This window comes from Haliotis rubra, unplaced genomic scaffold (genome assembly GCF_003918875.1).
Source record: "Haliotis rubra isolate DU_JTF1 unplaced genomic scaffold, ASM391887v1 Scf741, whole genome shotgun sequence".
NCBI lineage: Eukaryota > Metazoa > Mollusca > Gastropoda > Lepetellida > Haliotidae > Haliotis > Haliotis rubra.
The window spans coordinates 460732-478806 of NW_025767459.1; the positions used below are offsets into that span (position 1 = coordinate 460732).

At 40.5% G+C, this 18075-nt stretch overlaps 2 protein-coding genes and 2 long non-coding RNA genes across 7 annotated transcripts in view; 1 reads left to right on the forward strand and 3 right to left on the reverse strand.

Annotated features, from left to right (window-relative positions):
• LOC124259906 (WD repeat-containing protein 55-like) lies at positions 1-16656 on the reverse strand. The gene is given in 12 exon segments (XM_046694135.1): positions 1-363; positions 1430-1458; positions 1561-1701; positions 8412-8511; positions 8896-8912; positions 8914-9003; positions 10070-10096; positions 10098-10143; positions 12471-12493; positions 12495-12657; positions 15078-15187; positions 16628-16656. Coding segments are annotated over 12 exon segments (1101 nt in total). The 5' UTR covers positions 16640-16656; the 3' UTR covers positions 1-20.
• On the reverse strand, positions 6025-7631 carry LOC124259905 (WD repeat-containing protein 55-like). 4 transcript variants are annotated; one of them, XR_006893946.1, is made up of 2 exons: positions 7537-7631; positions 6025-6386 (listed from the first exon to the last, which is right to left on the reverse strand). XR_006893946.1 is itself a non-coding variant. In XM_046694134.1 (2 exons), exons 1-2 carry the CDS (start codon positions 6816-6818, stop codon positions 6044-6046), a joined length of 417 nt encoding a protein of 138 aa, XP_046550090.1. In that variant the 5' UTR covers positions 6819-6857; the 3' UTR covers positions 6025-6043. The 4 variants fall into 4 exon arrangements, 1 of the variants encoding a protein (XP_046550090.1); XR_006893948.1 differs by lacking the exon at positions 7537-7631 and adding an exon at positions 7182-7320; XR_006893947.1 differs by lacking the exon at positions 7537-7631 and adding an exon at positions 6877-7072.
• Positions 12925-14563, reverse strand: LOC124259907. The gene is made up of 3 exons (XR_006893949.1): positions 14487-14563; positions 14041-14043; positions 12925-12965 (listed from the first exon to the last, which is right to left on the reverse strand). It is a non-coding gene; the product is annotated as an uncharacterized LOC124259907 (long non-coding RNA).
• The window catches only part of LOC124259908, a 12667-nt gene continuing 10657 nt past the window's right edge, over positions 16066-18075 (forward strand). Inside the window, exon 1 of the long non-coding RNA XR_006893950.1 lies at positions 16066-16368. This is a non-coding gene — a long non-coding RNA (uncharacterized LOC124259908). The remainder of the gene's footprint in view (positions 16369-18075) is intronic.

Sequence of the window (18075 nt, forward strand, 5' to 3'; positions counted from 1 at the left end):
TAATTAAAAAAACAGTTTAATCAATCACTATCCTCTTCCTCCCCCTCATCATCACTGTCATCATCATCATCATCAGTGTCACTATCACCAACATTGTCTTTTTTATCATCATCAACCAAACCAGAGAAAAAATTGTCCTGTTTAGATGAATTTAGGCGTTTATTCTTGTTGGATTTCTTTGCCTTCTTCCTCTCGTTAAACTTGATATTTTCAAGTCCTTCAATGTTCCAGAACTTGACCTTCTGGTCATGTGAGCAGCTAGCAAGCAGGGTTTTGTCGTGTGACAGGCACAACCCTTCCACGGGAAAATTCTCATGCTCCCCGACAACACCCACAAAGCGATTTGGCAGAATGTTCACCGCCCTGGGGGTGAGAAATGTTTCAGAAGTGTTAACGAATTTTTTGCGCATTTTACTTACAAGGCTAGCTTAACGAGTATAATTGTAAGATGAAAATAACTGAAAATACTGTTGGTTTAAACAGGGATAATCTACAAACAGTGTTATATAGTCTCCCTGGTTTAAACCACAGGTGTTTTAAAACATTGTTTATCGGTAAAGTAAACTATAACCCGAACTTAAAGAAACCACTAATTATAGTAGGGTATGCCCATAGCTTGCTATACACATCTTCAAAATAATATACACAAAGTGGCATGACCAACATCTGTCAGTTTATTAGAACTGTGTTCATTATGAACATAATTTACTATATTAAGTTGAGAGTACTGTACCTGATAATGCAGTCTACAGAACCAGAACACAATATACAGTACCTGATAATGCCTTCTATAGAACATGTACACACGATATACAGTACCTGATAACGCCATCTATAGACATGTACAATATATGATAAACTGTACCTGATAATGCCGTCTATAGACCCAGTTACCAAAATGATATCAGTATATCATATATCATATGTACTGGCTATATTGGCATTATCAGGTACAGTATATCATATATTATTGTGTACTGAGTTCTATAGATGGCATTATGACTTACAGTATATCATATATCATTTGTATTGGGTCTATAGACAGCATTATCAGGTACAGTATATCAATACCTGATAATGCCATCTATAGAACCAGTACACACAATATATGAAATACTGTACCTGATAATGCCAGCTATTGACACAGTACACACAATATCATATATACTGTACCTGATAATGCCAGCTATAGACCCAGTACACACAATATAAGATATACCGCCTATAGACCCAGTGCAAATGATGAATGCCATCTCTTAGAACCAGTATATGATATACTGTACCTGATAATGCCATCTTAGAACCAGTATATATGATATACTGTACCTGATAATGCCATCTATAGAACCAGTACACGATATATGATATACTGTACCTGATAATGCCATCTATAGAACCAGTATACTGATATATATATGATATACCATACCTGATAATGCCGCCTATAGACCCAGTACACTTATATATGATATACTGTACCTGATAATGCCGCCTATAGACCCAGTACACACAATATATGATATACTGTACCTGATAATGCCATCTATAGACCCAGTACACAACAACATCCCTGGTGATGGGTACCATACAATCAACAGACATGGGATGTCCGGGAACCGGGTCACTGATGTTTCCCCACTCCCCCCAGTTGAAGACATTCAGGACCCCCTCCCCGGTACCGCACACCACCTTCTTCTCCCCCTGAAACAGGAACACCACAAAGTTCAATGTTTGTAAAATAATTCCTAGCTGAACAAAGTATAATTCAAATGGTTGCTCATTATCTCCAGCAATAAGGAAATAATATTATTGCAAGTTCGTGATTGGCTGTTTGTTCACCAGAATTTGGGATATCATATTGACTGCACCTAGTACATTCAGAGGAATTTAGGAACTCTTGAATTAGAAAAATGATTCATATTTCGGAAATTCCTTTGTAACGGTTGGTTGGTATATTGTTTAATGCCGCGACTCAGCAATATTCCGCTATATGGCAGTGGTCAGTAAATAATTGTGTTTGGACCAAACAATCAAGTGATTAACATAATTAGTATCGATCTACACATTTGTGATGCAATCATGTAATGTGTCAACCAAGTCAGTGAGTCTCACCACCTAATCGCTTTAATTAAGCCGATTCACGACCAGCTTAGGTTGCTGCCGACCAATTCTGACCCAGAACTTCACAGGTTGATACCCTGCTGAAGCATGTTAGAAGTGCTACCCCAGTCAGTGGATCAGTGTGCTCTAAAATTTCATTATCCTCTCCGAGGAAGTATACAATCAAAATATCCGTGGAAGGTACCTTCATTGCTGCCAAACTAAGAAACTCTGAATCAAACAGTTCGATTGCAGATCCATTCTCTTCCCTAGGAGGATGTTGAACGCTGATAATGTACCATCGCCACTGAAATAAAGAGAGTGAGTGAGTGAGTATGGTTTTATCAAGCTTTTAGCAATATTCCAGCAACATCACAGCGGCAATAAAGAGAGCGCACGATTAGACACAAGTGAGTGAGTGAGTGAGTTTGTTTAGTTTTTCACGCCGCGCACTCAGCAATATTTCAGCTATATGGCGGACGGTCTGTAAATAATTGAGTCTGGAACAGACAATCCAATGATCAACAGCATATGCATCGATCTCATTCTGCTTAATTGGGAACCGATGACATGTGTCAACCAAGTCAGTGAGTCTGACCACCCGATCCGTTAATTAGCCTTTAAGTCAAGCATGGGTTACTGAAGATCGATTCTAACCCCAATCTTGATTGGTCCCCCGATAGAACCCATGGGTACCTGGTGGCCAGAAGAATCTTCCTCTGGTCATCTATGATCATGTCACTGATGAAATCATCATTTTCCTTCACCTAAATGCGCATGTCTTCGGTCCTCATGTCCCAAACCTAGAACATGCAGTCAAATAATCAGGATCCTAATGCCACCATCCTTAATATTCCTGTGTATAATAATACAGAGGATCTCACCAAAGTGGTATCCGAGGTTTGCCAAGGATATTTTTACTATCAACGAGTGTTGATATAATTGATATCAGTAGACACGAGGGTGAGATTCTATTTATCATCAAAAATCACTCATTACTTTTCAATGAAAAATGTAAATATCTGAACACCATTACCATTAGACTTGCAGTGCAGCTTTGTCATAGCATTGTGACGTCATCACGTTCATGACGTCATAGCATTGTCAGGGCATTGTACAAAATCTACTGTCAAAATGATATCTCTTAGGAGATATTGTTTGATCTCACACAAGCAATATCTCCTGTGGAACACTTTGGGATGATAAATCCATTCTATAATGATAAACACCCTGAACCATTCAACACCATAGCAAAATGCTGACTACAAAATCCATATCAAATTGCACTCTTCAATCTGAAACCGGTTTAACATCAAAAGAAAACCGGAATGAGCTTAGGCTCAGTAGGCAGATCAAAACTGCACATTAGACACTAGCTACATGATGAACCAAATCTTCTTAGGAGGCACACTCTAACAGAAACATTCAGTTCATGATGAGCAATAATTCCATAACCAAATATGCTACCCCTAATAATTCATCTGCACATTCATTGTCTCGCCTTCAGTCTTTTTATGGGTGAGACCGAGGCAAACTGTTTTATGGATATACCATGTAAATATGTCAACATTCCAGTCAAAAGATGTATTTGAGAGCTTTAAACAAAGCACTATCTTTGCTGGACTGGAAATATCTCTTACATATTATCTACATGTTTGAAACCTCAAGAAATACCCTTCTAAATATGTGAAAATATGCCAAAATGTAGAAAATACCAATGAAAATGTGTTCACAAGAAGTAGAATTTCAAGGAAAATGTATTTCTCGTTAATCCTTTTGTTTTTCAATACGGCAAGGAATCACGATGATCATGATCATCCTAAACACTGAAAAAACTTTTTCCTCTCTATCCCTTTCTTTGACCCCAGGATCGAGGTTCTCCTACCTTTGATTGTTCCATCATCATCTCCGATTAGAAAGTTCTCATCAGTTGTAACTAGACTGTAGATCCGAGGCTCCTGAAATTACAAGCACCTGACCCATAAACTTGATTCAACTAAAGACACACATTTCACAAGAATGCTCGATAAAAATTGGTTCATATAGAGCTGAATGACTGGGTTTAGGATTTTCATAGCTTCTAGCAATATTCCAGCAATATCCTTGTGGGGGGACACCAGAAATGGGCTTAACACATTGTGCCCATGTGGGGGCTCGAACCCCAGACCTTGTTGAGCCAGCTTTAATGACTAGGCTACCCCACCTTGGTTCATATGAAATGTCTGGAGACTAAAACAAGTGCAAAATGTCACTGACTTGGGGACTGGGAACATAAAAAGTATGTGAGGTCAAAAGTTATATGGTGATGAGATGAGTGAGGGTGAGTGATGGCGCAACGATGGTCATCATTAACTTCAATAATGATGACCATCATTAACATCAACCAACGATGACCATTGATAACGAGTACAACCAACTATGACCATCGTTAACATCAACCAGCGATGACCATCATTAATGTCACTAGCAACGATTTCCATTGGTATCTTACCCACTGATGACCATCATTAATGTCAACCCTCGATGACCATCATTAATGTCAATCATCAGCGATGACCATTGATATCTTACCCACTGATGACCATCGTTAATGTCAACCAGCGATGACCATCATTAATGTCACTTTAGCGATGACCATCATTAATGTCATAACGATTTCCATTGGTATCTTACCCGCTGATGACCATCATTAATGTCAACCCACGATGACCATCATTAATGTCACTCAACGATGACCATTGATATCTTACCCACTGATGACCATCATTAACGTCAACCAACGATGACCATTGATTACTTTGCCCAACTGTGACCATCATTAACGTCAACCAACAAAACCATCATAAACGTCAACCAGCGATGACCATCATTAATGTGAACTAACGATGACCATCATTAACGTCACCCAACTATGACCATCATTAACGTCAACCAACGATGACCATCATTAAACGTCAACCAACGATGACCATCATTAAAGCCAACTAACGATGACCATCATTAACGTCAACCAACGATAACCATTGATAACATCACCCAACGATGTCTATTGGTAACTTTACCCAACGATGATAAATGATTAATAATCTCACAACGATGACCATCATTAATGTCAAACAAATGCGATGACCATCACTAATCGTCAACATCAATGATGACCATCATTAATGTCAACCAGCGATGATAATCATTAACATCAGCGTCATAGCGATGACCATCATTAAGCGTCACCCAAGCGATGACCATTGATAACTTCGCAAAGCGATGACCATCATTAACGCGTCAATAGCGATGATCATTGATAACTTTACCCTTTCGCTCGTTAGATACCAAACCATTCACCTGTTTCATAAATATGGTATTACATGGGACATCGTTTAGTATTCTCTATTTATTACTCACCCGTTGAAGATATCAGTTTATTTTACATTGTTATTACACATTGTGTAATAACATCGCGTGATGACGTACGTATGATGTCATAGTGGTTTACAGTTATGACGTCACAATGCTAATACCTCTGTCACAGTAGTATAAGACCTTGTTTGACTCGTAGAAAGCTGAGAGTCATTACAGTTTCTATCAATTTATGTTGGAGAGTAATAAACAGAATACTAAACTTGTTTCCGTGAAATACCATTTTATAGAAATCATGAAAGATTTAGTATCAAACTCCCTTTCTCTCGTTTCATACCAAATCATTAACTTGTTTAATAAAAATGGCATTAGATATACACAGGTCATTTAGTATCCTCTATTTTTGGAGAGAGTCTTACTCCGCTTCAGCAATATTCCTGCTACATCATGGGAGTGTAAACCAGAAATGGAATTCATACTATCAAAGGACAAAGGACTGTTTGAACTAGGCTATCAATCTGCCTTTGTTAGTGAAAACACATCGCAACATAGAACAAACAACATACATAATTAAAAAACAGTTTAATCAATCACTATCCTCTTCCTCCCCCTCATCATCACTGTCATCATCATCATCATCAGTGTCACTATCACCAACATTGTCTTTTTTATCATCATCAACCAAACCAGAGAAAAAATTGTCCTGTTTAGATGAATTTAGGCGTTTATTCTTGTTGGATTTCTTTGCCTTCTTCCTCTCGTTAAACTTGATATTTTCAAGTCCTTCAATGTTCCAGAACTTGACCTTCTGGTCATGTGAGCAGCTAGCAAGCAGGGTTTTGTCGTGTGACAGGCACAACCCTTCCACGGGAAAATTCTCATGCTCCCCGACAACACCCACAAAGCGATTTGGCAGAATGTTCACCGCCCTGGGGGTGAGAAATGTTTCGAATTTTTTGAGCATTTTACTTACAAGGCTAGCTTAACGAGTATAATTGTAAGATGAAAATAACTGAAAATACTGTTGGTTTAAACAGGGATAATCTACAACAGTGTTATATAGTCTCCCTGGTTTAAACCACAGGTGTTTTAAAACATTGTTTATCGGTAAAGTAAACTATGGCCCCGAACTTAAAGAAACCACTAATTATAGTAGGGTATACCCATAGCTTGCTATACACATCCTCAATATAATATACAGCAAGTGGCATGACCAACATCTGTCAGTTTATTAGAACTGTGTTCATTATGAACATAATTTACTATATTAAGTTGAGAGTACTGTACCTGATAATGCAGTCTATAGAACCAGAACACAATATACAGTACCTGATAATGCCTTCTATAGAACATGTACACATGATATACAGTACCTGATAACGTCATCTATAGACATGTACAATATATGATAAACTGTACCTGATAATGCCGTCTATAGACCCAGTACAAATGATATCAGTATATCATATATCATATGTACTGGCTATAGCTGGCATTATCAGGTACAGTATATCATATATTGTGTGTACTGGTTCTATAGACGGCATTATGACTTACAGTATATCATATATCATTTGTACTGGGTCTATAGACAGCATTATCAGGTACAATATATCAATACCTGATAATGCCATCTATAGAACCAGTTACACACAATATATGAAATACTGTACCTGATAATGCCAGCTATTGACACAGTACACACAACATCATATATACTGTACCTGATAATGCCAGCTATAGACCCAGTACACACAATAATATAAGATATACCGTACCTGATAACCGTCTATATAGACCCAGTGCAAATGATATATGATATACTGTACCTGATAATGCCATCTATAGAACCAGGTACCACGATATATGATATACTGTACCTGATAATGCCATCTTTAGAACCAGTACACTATATATGATATACCGTGCCTGATAATGCCATCTATAGAACCAGTACCACGATATATGATATACTGTACCTGATAATGCCATCTATAGAACCAGTACCACGATATATGATATACTGTACCTGATAATGCCATCTATAGAACCAGTATCACGATATATGATATACCATACCTGATAATGCCATCTATAGACCCAGTACACGATATATGATATACTGTACCTGATAATGCCGTCTATAGACCCAGTACACACCAATATATGATATACTGTACCTGATAATGCCATCTATAGACCCAGTACACAACATCCCTGGTGATGGGTACCATACAATCAACAGACATGGGATGTCGGGGAACGGTCACTGATGTTTCCCCACTCCCCAGTTGAAGACATTCAGGACCCCCCTCCCGGTACCGCGACACCACCTTCTTCTCCCCCTGAAACAGGAACACCACAAAGTTCAATGTTTGTAAAATAATTCCTAGCTGAACAAAGTATAATTCAAATGGTTGCTCATTATCTCCAGCAATAAGGAATTGCAAAGTTCATATTAGTGAGCAAGTTCGTGATTGGCTGTTTGTTCACCAGAATTTGGGATATCATATTGACTGCACCTAGTACATTCAGAGGAATTTAGGAAGTTGATTTAGAAACATGATTCATATTTCCGGAAATTCCTTTGTACGGTTGGTTGGTATATTGTTTAACGCCGCACTCAGCAATATTCCAGCTATATGGCAGTGGTCAGTAAATAATTGCGTTTGGACCAAACAATCAAGTGATTAACATAATTAGTATCGATCTACACATTTGTGATGCAATCATGTTATGTGTCAACCAAGTAAGTGAGTCTCACCACCTAATCGCTTTAGTCGCCCGTTACGACCAGCTTAGGTTGCTGCCGACCAATTCTGACCCAGAACTTCACAGGTTGATACCCTGCTGAAGCATGTTAGAAGTGCTACCCCAGTCAGTGGATCAGTGTGCTCTAAAATTTCATTATCCTCTCAGAGGAAAGTATACAATCAAAATATCCGTGAATGTACCTTCATTGCTGCCAAACTAAGAAACTCTGAATCAAACAGTTCCGATTGCAGATCCATTCTCTTCCTACGGATGTTGAACGCTGATAATGTACCATCGCCACTGAAATAAAGAGAGCGAGTGAGTGAGTATGGTTTTACGCCGTTTTTAGCAATATTCCAGCAACATCACAGCGGCAATAAAGAGAGAGACGCATTAGACACAAGTGAGTGAGTTTGTTTAGTTTTACGCCGCACTCAGCAATATTTCAGCTATATGGCGGCCGGTCTGTAAATAATTGAGTCTGGAACAGACAATCCAGTGATCAACAGCATATGCATCGATCTCATTCTGCGAGAAATTGGGAACCCGATGACATGTGTCAACCAAGTCAGTGAGTCTGACCACCACGATCCGTTAATTAAGCCTTTTAAAAGTCAAGCATGGGTTACTGAAGATCGATTCTAACCCCAATCTTGATTGGTCCCCGATAGAACCCATGGGTACCTGGTGGCCAAGAAGAATCTTCCTCTGGTCATCTATGATCATGTCACTGATGAAATCATCATTTTCCTTCACCTCGTACGTGCATGTCTTCGTCCTCATGTCCCAAACCTGGAACATGCAGTCAAATAATCAGGATCCTAATGCCACCATCCTTAATATTCCTGTGTATAATAATACAGAGGATCTCACCAAAGTGGTATCCGAGGTTTGCCAAGGATATTTTTACTATCAACGAGTGTTGATATAATTGATATCAGTAGACACGAGGGTGAGATTCTATTTATCATCAAAAATCACTCATTACTTTTCAATGAAAAATGTAAATATCTGAACACCATTACCATTAGACTTGCAGTGCAGCTATGTCATAGCATTGTGACGTCATCACGTTCATGACGTCATAGCATTGTCAGGGCATTGTACAAAATCTACTGTCAAAATGATATCTCTTAGGAGATATTGTTTGATCTCACACAAGTAATATCTCCCGTGGAACACTTTGGGATGATAAATCCATTCTATAATGATAAACACCCTGAACCATTCAACACCATAGCAAAATGCTGAGTACAAATCCATATCAAATTGCACTCTTCAATCTGAAACTGTTTAACATCAAACAGAAACCGGAATGAGCCAGGCTGATTAGGCAGATCAAAACTGCAAGGCCACAGCTACTGATGAACCAAATCTTCTTAGGAGGCACACTCTAACAGAAACATTCAGTTCATAATGAGCAATAATTCCATAACCAATATGCTACCTAATAATTCATCTGCACATTATTGTCATAGTCTTCAGTCTTTTATGGTGAGACCAGGCAAACTGTTTTATGGATATACCTTGTAAATATGTCAACATTCCAGTCAAAAGATGTATTTGAGGCTTAAACAAAGCACTATCTTTGCTGGACTGGAAATATCTCTTACATATTATCTACATGTTTGAGAAGCCTCCTCAGAAATACCCTTCTAAATATGTGAAAATATGCCAAAATGTGAAAATACCAATGGCGTGTTCACAAGAAGTAGAATTTCAAGGAAAATGTATTTCTCATTAACTTTTTTGTTTTCAATACAGCAAGGAATCCCGATGATCATGATCATCCTAAACACAAGAAAAACTTTTTCCTCTCTATCCTCTTTCTTGACCCCCAGGGCGAGGGTTCTCCTACCTTGATTGTTCCATCATCATCTCCGGTCAGCGATAAAGTTCTCATCAGTTGTAACTAGACTGTAGGTGAGGGCTCTGAAATTACAAGCACTGACCCATAAACTTGATTCAACTAAAGACACACATTTCACAAGAATGGCGATAAAAGTGGTTCATATGGAAACTGACTGACTGGTTTAGTTTTCACTAGCTTCTAGCAATATTCCAATCTTGTTGGGGGCAGAAATGGGCTTAACACATTGTGACCATGTGGGGGCTCGAACCGAGACCATGTGAGAGCTGTAACCACTAGGCTACCCCAAAGTTCATATGAAATGTCTGGTGACTAAAAACAATTGCAAAAATGTCACTGACTTGGGGACTTCTGGGAACATAAAGTATGTTCATCAGAGTTATATGAGTGATGAGATGAGGTGGAGTGAGAGTGAGGTGTGAGGTGGAGTGTGAGTGAGTGAGAGTGAGAGTGGAGTGAGGTGAGGTGAGTGGAGTGAGGAGTGAGAGTGAGAGTGGGTGGAGTGAGTGAGGTGAGGTGTGAGAGTGGAGTGAGGTGTGGGTGGGTGGTGAGGTGGGTGAGAGGTGGGTGAGGTGAGGTGAGAGTGTGAGGTGAGGTGAGTGAGTGGGGTGGGTGAGGTGAGGTGAGGTGAGTGAGTGAGGTGAGGTGAGTGGGTGGGTGAGTGTGAGTGGAGTGGTGTGAGGTGAGAGTGAGGTGGTGTGAGTGAGGTGGGTGAGTGAGGTGAGTGAGTGAGTGGGTGGTGGGTGAGTGAGTGAGTGAGGTGGAGTGGTGAGGTGAGTGGTGAGAGTGAGAGTGTGGAGTGAGGTGAGAGTGGAGTGACGGTGTGAGTGAGTGAGAGTGGAGGTGCGAGGTGAGAGTGTGGAGTGGCGTGTGAGTGAGTGGGTGAGGCCCGAGGTGAGGGTGAGGGTGAGAGTGGAGTGGGTGGAGTGGAGTGAGTGAGTGAGGGTGAGAGTGAGGTGGAGTGAGGAATGGAGTGAGAGTGAGAGTGGAGTGGCGTGGGTGAGGTGAGTGAGTGAGAGTGAGGTGCCACGAGTGGAGTGAGTGAGAGTGAGTGAGTGAGTGAGTGAAGTGGGTGAGTGAGTGAGTGAGTGAGAGTGAGAGTGAGAGTGAGAGTGGGTGAGAGTGGACTGGCGTGGAGTGGTGAGTGAGTGAGTGAGAGTGGTGAGTGTGGAGTGGCGTGAGTGAGTGAGTGAGTGAGAGAGTGTGTGTGAGAGTGAGTGGAGTGAGTGGCGTGGGTGAGTGAGGTGAGAGTGAGAGTGGAGTGAGAGTGGAGTGAGTGAGTGAGTGAGAGAGTGAGAGAGAGAGTGAGTGTGGAGTGGCGTGGAGTGAGTGAGTGAGTGAGTGAGTGAGAGTGGAGTGAGGCATTAGGAGTGAGAGTGGAGTGAGTGAGTGAGTGAGTGAGAGTGAAGTGAGTGGAGTAGTGGAGTGAGTGAGTGAGTGAGTGAGTGAGTGAGAGTGAGAGTGGGAGAGTGTAGTGAGTGAGAGTGAGAGTGAGAGTGGAGTGCGTGAAATTAGGTGAGTGAGTGAGTGAGTGAGTGAGAGTGGAGTGAGAGTGGCGTGGGAGTGAGAGTGGAGTGAGTGAGTGAGTGAGTGAGAGTGAGAGTGGAGTGAGAGTGGAGTAGAGAGTGGGTGAGAGTGGAGTGAGCGTGGAGTGAGTGGAGTGGTTTGGTTTGAGTGGGTTTAGTGTCAGTGCTTGAGAATATGGAGCTCATATGGAGTGACGTGCATGCGTGTGTATGTGTATGTCACGGCTGCTTGTACTAGTGCCAGACTGTGAGTGGTTTTATAGTGCTAGCCCACTGAGATGCAGTGTGAGTGAAGCATGAATACCCCACTCAGACACATTATACTGACTGAGAGCTGACCAGTCCTTGATGTACCACATTAATGCCGAGTGCCAGGCAGGGACCAACAAGTACCATATTTTGCGTCTTTTTGGTAGGTGATTGAGGTGGGGTCTGAACTCATGACCTACCGCAGACCGGTGGTGAGTGAGTGAGTGAGTGAGTGAGTGAGAGTGAGAGTGGAGTGAGTGTGTGTGTGTGTTTGTTCGTGTGTATTTGTTTGTGTGTGTGCGTGTGCGTGCGTGCGTGTGTGAAAGAGCAAGCGAGAGAGCAAGAGAGCTAGTGATTTGTGTTTCAAGCTTCTCCACCTTAAATTCAGTTACATCAAGGCATGTCAGGCCTGTTGGAGGGAAGCCTCAGTTGATGGAGGTATTAGATGGTTACTCCTCAGGTGAAGTCTACCAGCAACAGCATGTGATAACCATGTTTATAGCACAGAAAACTTTACTTTAAATGACATAAAACCCATTGACAACTTAATTCAAGTAAAAGCTTTAAAATCTCACATTAACAAGTTAAATGTCCAATAAACCTCTCCCTCTTACTCGTGAGCTTTCTTGATTTTTTTTCTTGACTTTGCCTGTTTCTGTGTCAATGCTCCATAACGACTTGTCCTTCGACACTGTGTGTAGGCGGTCTCCACTTGGAGAGAACTTGATGCATCGGCAGGCATTCTTGTGGTGACACAATTTCTTCAGCAGCTTGTTAGACTCCTTTGTTGAATAGGAATGACTGAAAAGAGTTAGTGAGTTTAGGTTTAAGTCACTTTTGTTTCAGCAATATTCCAGCAATATCACATCAGGGGACACCAGAAATGGTCTTCACACATTGTACCCATTTGGGAAATAGAAGCTTGGTCTTTGCTCGCATTCATGATTCAATATTATACCATTAAACAAAAGTAGGGGATATTGGATTTACAAGACTAATAAAATGCAAATGATGAAGCCAAGGAGGAAACAGATGATGAAGAGAAATTAATGGAAAATGTGACAATTTATTCCATTCCTTTGGAAATGTTTCATAAGTATGGATATATACTAGGCACATAAAGAAACTGTGCATACAAAAATTTTAAATCTAAATTTATCAAACCTATGTAGACACATAAGGATTTAAACTCAGAGATTAGTGATATGTATCCAACATGCATGCACATGCCACGTTCCGTGATGTCAGTGGTTTCGTCCTTGAGACGTGCAAGATGTTGTTGCACGTGCAGTCCGGGAAAGAGAAACAGAGCAAATGAATGCCACACAATACTGTCACTTTGGAAAGCTCAACCCCTGCCCTTGCGATCGTTCAAAAAATTAAACGGCTAATAAACGCATAGCATGCCAAGGCTCACGTCTGCACAACGTCATGAGGCCATTGGGATGGTCTGTGGGGGAATGTCTCAACGACAAGTGGCTGCACATTTCCACTGCCATCGGAACACCATTTCTGCACTGGTGAGACACTACCAGAACACAAATGACGTCATCGATCGGCCACGTTCTGGACGTCCACGTGTAACAATGCCAAGACAGGACAGATGGCTGAGGGTGACCAATCTTCGCCACAGGTTTCAGACTGCAGTGATGACAGCCCAGACCATCCCAGGACTTCGCCGTATCCACCCCAACACAGTTCGACAACATTTACGTCATCATGGGATCGGACCACGACGTCCCGCCATACGGCCTATCCTGACACAATGTCATTGACAAGCTCGCCGAATGTGGTGCCGAAATCATGTCCGCAAACCCTTGTTTTGGTGGAGAAATGTTGTTTTTACAGATGAGTCCAGGTTTAACATTTCCCATAGTGATGGACGTCAACGTGCCTATAGACGCATGGGAGAACATTATGCACAGGCCTGTGTCTTGGAGAGGAATCGCTTTGGTGGTGGTACCGTGATGATTTGGGGTGGAATAACATACAGCACCCCAAAGAACTCCTTTGGTGATTGTTCAGGGCAACTTAACTGGTGTGGGTTACAGGGATCAGATTCTTCGACCTGTGGCGATTCCTTTTCTGCAACGTCATGGCCCTGGGTTAACATTCCAACAGGACAATGCCCGCCCTCATACGGCAAGGGTTGCTATGGATTTCTTGCAACACAACAACGTTGACTTACTGCCTTGGCCTGCAAATTCACCGGATCTCTAACCGATAGAACATGTTTGGGACAAGATGGATTGACGTCTACACCGTCTTCCTCATCCGCCAGATAACGTCCTTGACCTTGCAACAGAACTTGAGAGAATCTGGCGTGACATCCCACAAGCCTTCCTTGCACGTTTGATAGGCTCTATGCGTCGTCGATGCACTTCTGTTCTCAATGCCAATGGTGGACATACCCGTTATTGAGCTTGTGACATGGTCGTTTGACCCCTGTCCCGCTTGTGGACTCGTGACATCATTGTGATTGACTTTTCAGTTGAAATTCTCCCGACTTGTTATGGTCTCATGATCCCTCCATTACAGTTTATATGTACCTTTGACATTGTTATCGTACTTATCAACTGGGATAATATTTTGACAATGCACAGTTTCTTTATGTGCCTAGTATATATTACTTTTTCTCATATGCATTGGCATTAACTAGTGGTATGCTTGCAAACTGGAATATCCCCTACGTTTTTTTAATGGTATAGAAAACCTTCATAAAAAAATCAGCCTGCTTGACCCATGCTTGTCATAAGAGGCCATTAACGGAATCAGGTAGTCAGTGTCGCTGACTTGGTTGACCCATGTAATTGTCTCCCAAATGCGTAGATCGATATTCATGCTGTTGTACATTGGATTGTCTGGTACAGACTCGATTATTTACAGACCACCACCACCACACAGCTGGAATACGGCTCAGTGCAGCGCAAAGCTTAACTCACTAACATTCACTCACGTCTCGCGTACGTTATGTTTCTGACTGGTTACTGTAAAGGTTATTAGAAATACTGGTGTTAAGTGTTTTAATGTCAAGACCGGCAGAGCGGCAATTCATAGAGCACTGCCTGAGTCACATGTAGTAACCACCCAGTCCTCATTTTAGTCACTCTCACAACAAACACAGGATCCTTAGTATGCCCCAGAATCCTCCTTAGATTTATCTATGACAGAATGATGGAACTAGTTTCTACATTTTGTTTTTGACAATGGCTGGTGCATACATTGAAACTTCACCATCAATGCAGCCAACAGCGATGATGTCTTTCGATGGATGAAAGTCTACTGTGACAGTCAGGTCTTCCAGCTCTATCTGTTTGGGTGCTTCACAATCCTGGAATGAACATTCAGCTCTCAGTTAAACATTTTTTGTTGGCATGTTTGGTACTAGTTCAAGTTTTAAGGACAATGTGCAGTGCTTTCACAACAACATATAGATATAGTTTTAAGTCAAGTGTCGTCTGCACCATTCCATCCTGTAGATACTAGATGTGAAAAGTGTTTATCAGAGTGCTTGCCCCTGGATCCCTGATTTCATGCTCAGACACTTTAGTATACACAATAGCGGTACGAGGCCAGGTCCTCCCAAGGCCTTAAATTAAAAAAATAAGGCCATGATAAGCCTGGCCTCGTACCGATATTGTGTATACTAGTCACTTAAGTATTATTAGAAGTCGAAACAAACCCACAGGCTCATCAACACAGAGATCCTTATTAAAATGCCAAATCAATGATTATGTATAAATCACATGTTACATCATGTGTTACAAAGGAAGAAGGTACGGTTTGGCATGATATGTGGTAACATTATGGTAAATTATACATGATGAAATGCTATCGGCTAAGAGTTTGAGCAGACAGTTTTCTCTGTCACTTATTGATCATTATGAAATAAGTTTGAAAAGCTTTACTTCTGCATACTGTATATATAATGTAGATGTCATACAAGAGGAGAACATATTATAAAGAGGAATAATTCATACATCAACAATTAGTTCATATGAATAAACTCGTATTCCAGCCAAGGCCTACATCGAGCACACCTTGGTATAGTTCAAAGTCGTCTAGTTATATGCTGGACTAATCAACAATAAGCTGAATAAACATTTTCTACATCACTGTAGTATGTACATAGTAGTATGTACATACATGTCATGTACATAGTAGTAATAGCTTTGTCCATACGATGTTGTTATGTAAACACAAGACAATAGTTATGCATTTGATGGTCAATTACATTGTATCATACAGGATGGCGAATGGGCCCAGGGTCTATATAATATATTTATATATAATAAAAGAAAACCGATAAACTCAATAACATATATGGAAGTTTACATGAAGGTAAGACATCGTGCTTATTACAAAGGGGAGTAATTTTGAGTCTCAAGATTGTCTCCCTTTATTCGCTCCTCGTTGTGCAGTATGCAATGTTGATGGGGTGGGTTGTGTCATTAAGTGTGATATATCTCTCCATATCGCATGCAGTTAGTGTTTCTTCTAGTTTGTTTTTCGGTAAGTAATAGCTTCACTTTGCGCTGACTGACGCTTGCACCAAAACCAAATACGGTTCTAAAGAGCACACTGGCACGTGTTTAATATCACCACTAATAATTTGCTGCTTTAAAAGTTACCAGAATGAAACAGGCATAGGTAATTACGGACCAGATGTATACACTTTCCGAACAGTGACGGATAATCTTTGACTGGTCGATTTAGTTCCTCTTTATCATAATATCAGCGAAAAATCACCTGACCTATCATCAGAACTTACTTCGTCCGCCATCTTGTTCGGATTATAAAAAGATGGATTTCACATTGATACGGAACACGATAAAAAACCATTACACTGGTTTGTCTGACCTAAACTGCTTGCGCTCTTCGTCGCACTAGTACCGCACGGTAAATGGTTGGGTACCAGTCTGCAAGAATATAAACAAGCAATTTTTAACTAGCACATATAAAACTGAAACGGTTCATGATTTAATAGCAGCTGCTGTTGGCTAACGGATTGAATTAACGAACTGTCTCATCAAGTTAACGATTCCATTTTTGCACCAGGTGGCAATTTGGAATAGGCAATTCGTCTATGCCTGCCTATTTCTCTTGACCACTATTTGTCAAAACAGCAAACTTTTCAGATGGAAGAGAAAGACAGTATCTTCAGAGATATGTTGTATGTCTGGTGTTTATTTTGTTACAAAGATGAATGTGACGTCAAGGATGAAATGTTTGTATGTATTGAGAGTTTTTATTCTTTAGTTTTAAATAAATCAAATATTTTATGTTATGCTTCTTAATATTTTTATTATGTTTTTAATTCAAGCAACCTGAAAACCATTGTGTGACAAAATGTAAAGATTTTGATGTTTGGAGCGTTGCGGTAATGACTGTTGGGGTAATCACATCATGTTGCATTTTCTAAATATTTGCTATGCAGTCATGTTCTCTATTTCCTAGCATTTTACTACAAGATACTTTGTATCATTTAAGACTTAACAATGTATCATTTGTTGTATTCTATATGTGATTACCAGTGTTATCACATGTGTGGTAATGACACATGTCATCACCACAATGACAGTTTTTGATGGGTAATGACCATGGTGGTAATGACATTTTGTTCTAAATATGGTTACAGGTTCCATAAAAAACAAGAATGATTAATCTCATCAAATTTCACAACTTTCCACCTAAATATCTCAAAAAGTATCATTTCTTTAAAACCGTTTATAATGCATAATCAGTGTGGGATGTATGGTAATGACAATTATTATTATTAAACTAACATTTGTATAACACCGATATCCAGCTCAGTTGCTCAAAGGCGATTTGTTTTTCCCTCGATCACTGGATGTCAATCTAAACGGCACATCGTATTATCAGTCTCAACTCCCTGGGGATCATACAACTCTTGCAGCCACTAGGCGCACCGAGTTACCTTTCTCACCGAGTTGGCTTTACGAGGTACCCATTCACAGCTGGGTGAACCGTGACACTTAGTCACAGTACTTTGTCCAAGTTTACTGCACGTTGCTGTACCCATAACTAGGTATTTGCATGCATTCACGTGGCCACCATCTGGTCATTTACCAACGGATTCGTGGGTTCTTTTAAATGCACAGGGTTGTGTACTGTACATTAGGGGTTGTGACAACACTGAACGAGTCTGCACACAAAGTTGACTCCAAAGTTGACAATGAATAAACATACTCCAACATT

What these genes read in the sequence shown, in the direction of transcription:
- LOC124259905 (XM_046694134.1), bottom strand. Translation starts at nt 6,818, where the DNA reads ATGTGTACATGTTCTATAGAAGGCATTATCAGGTACTGTATATTGTGT. An exon ending in TCTATAGACTGCATTATCAG is followed by an intron (nt 6,387 to 6,744) that starts GTACAGTACTCT and finishes TCTCACCCCCAG; the next exon opens with GGCGGTGAACATTCTGCCAA.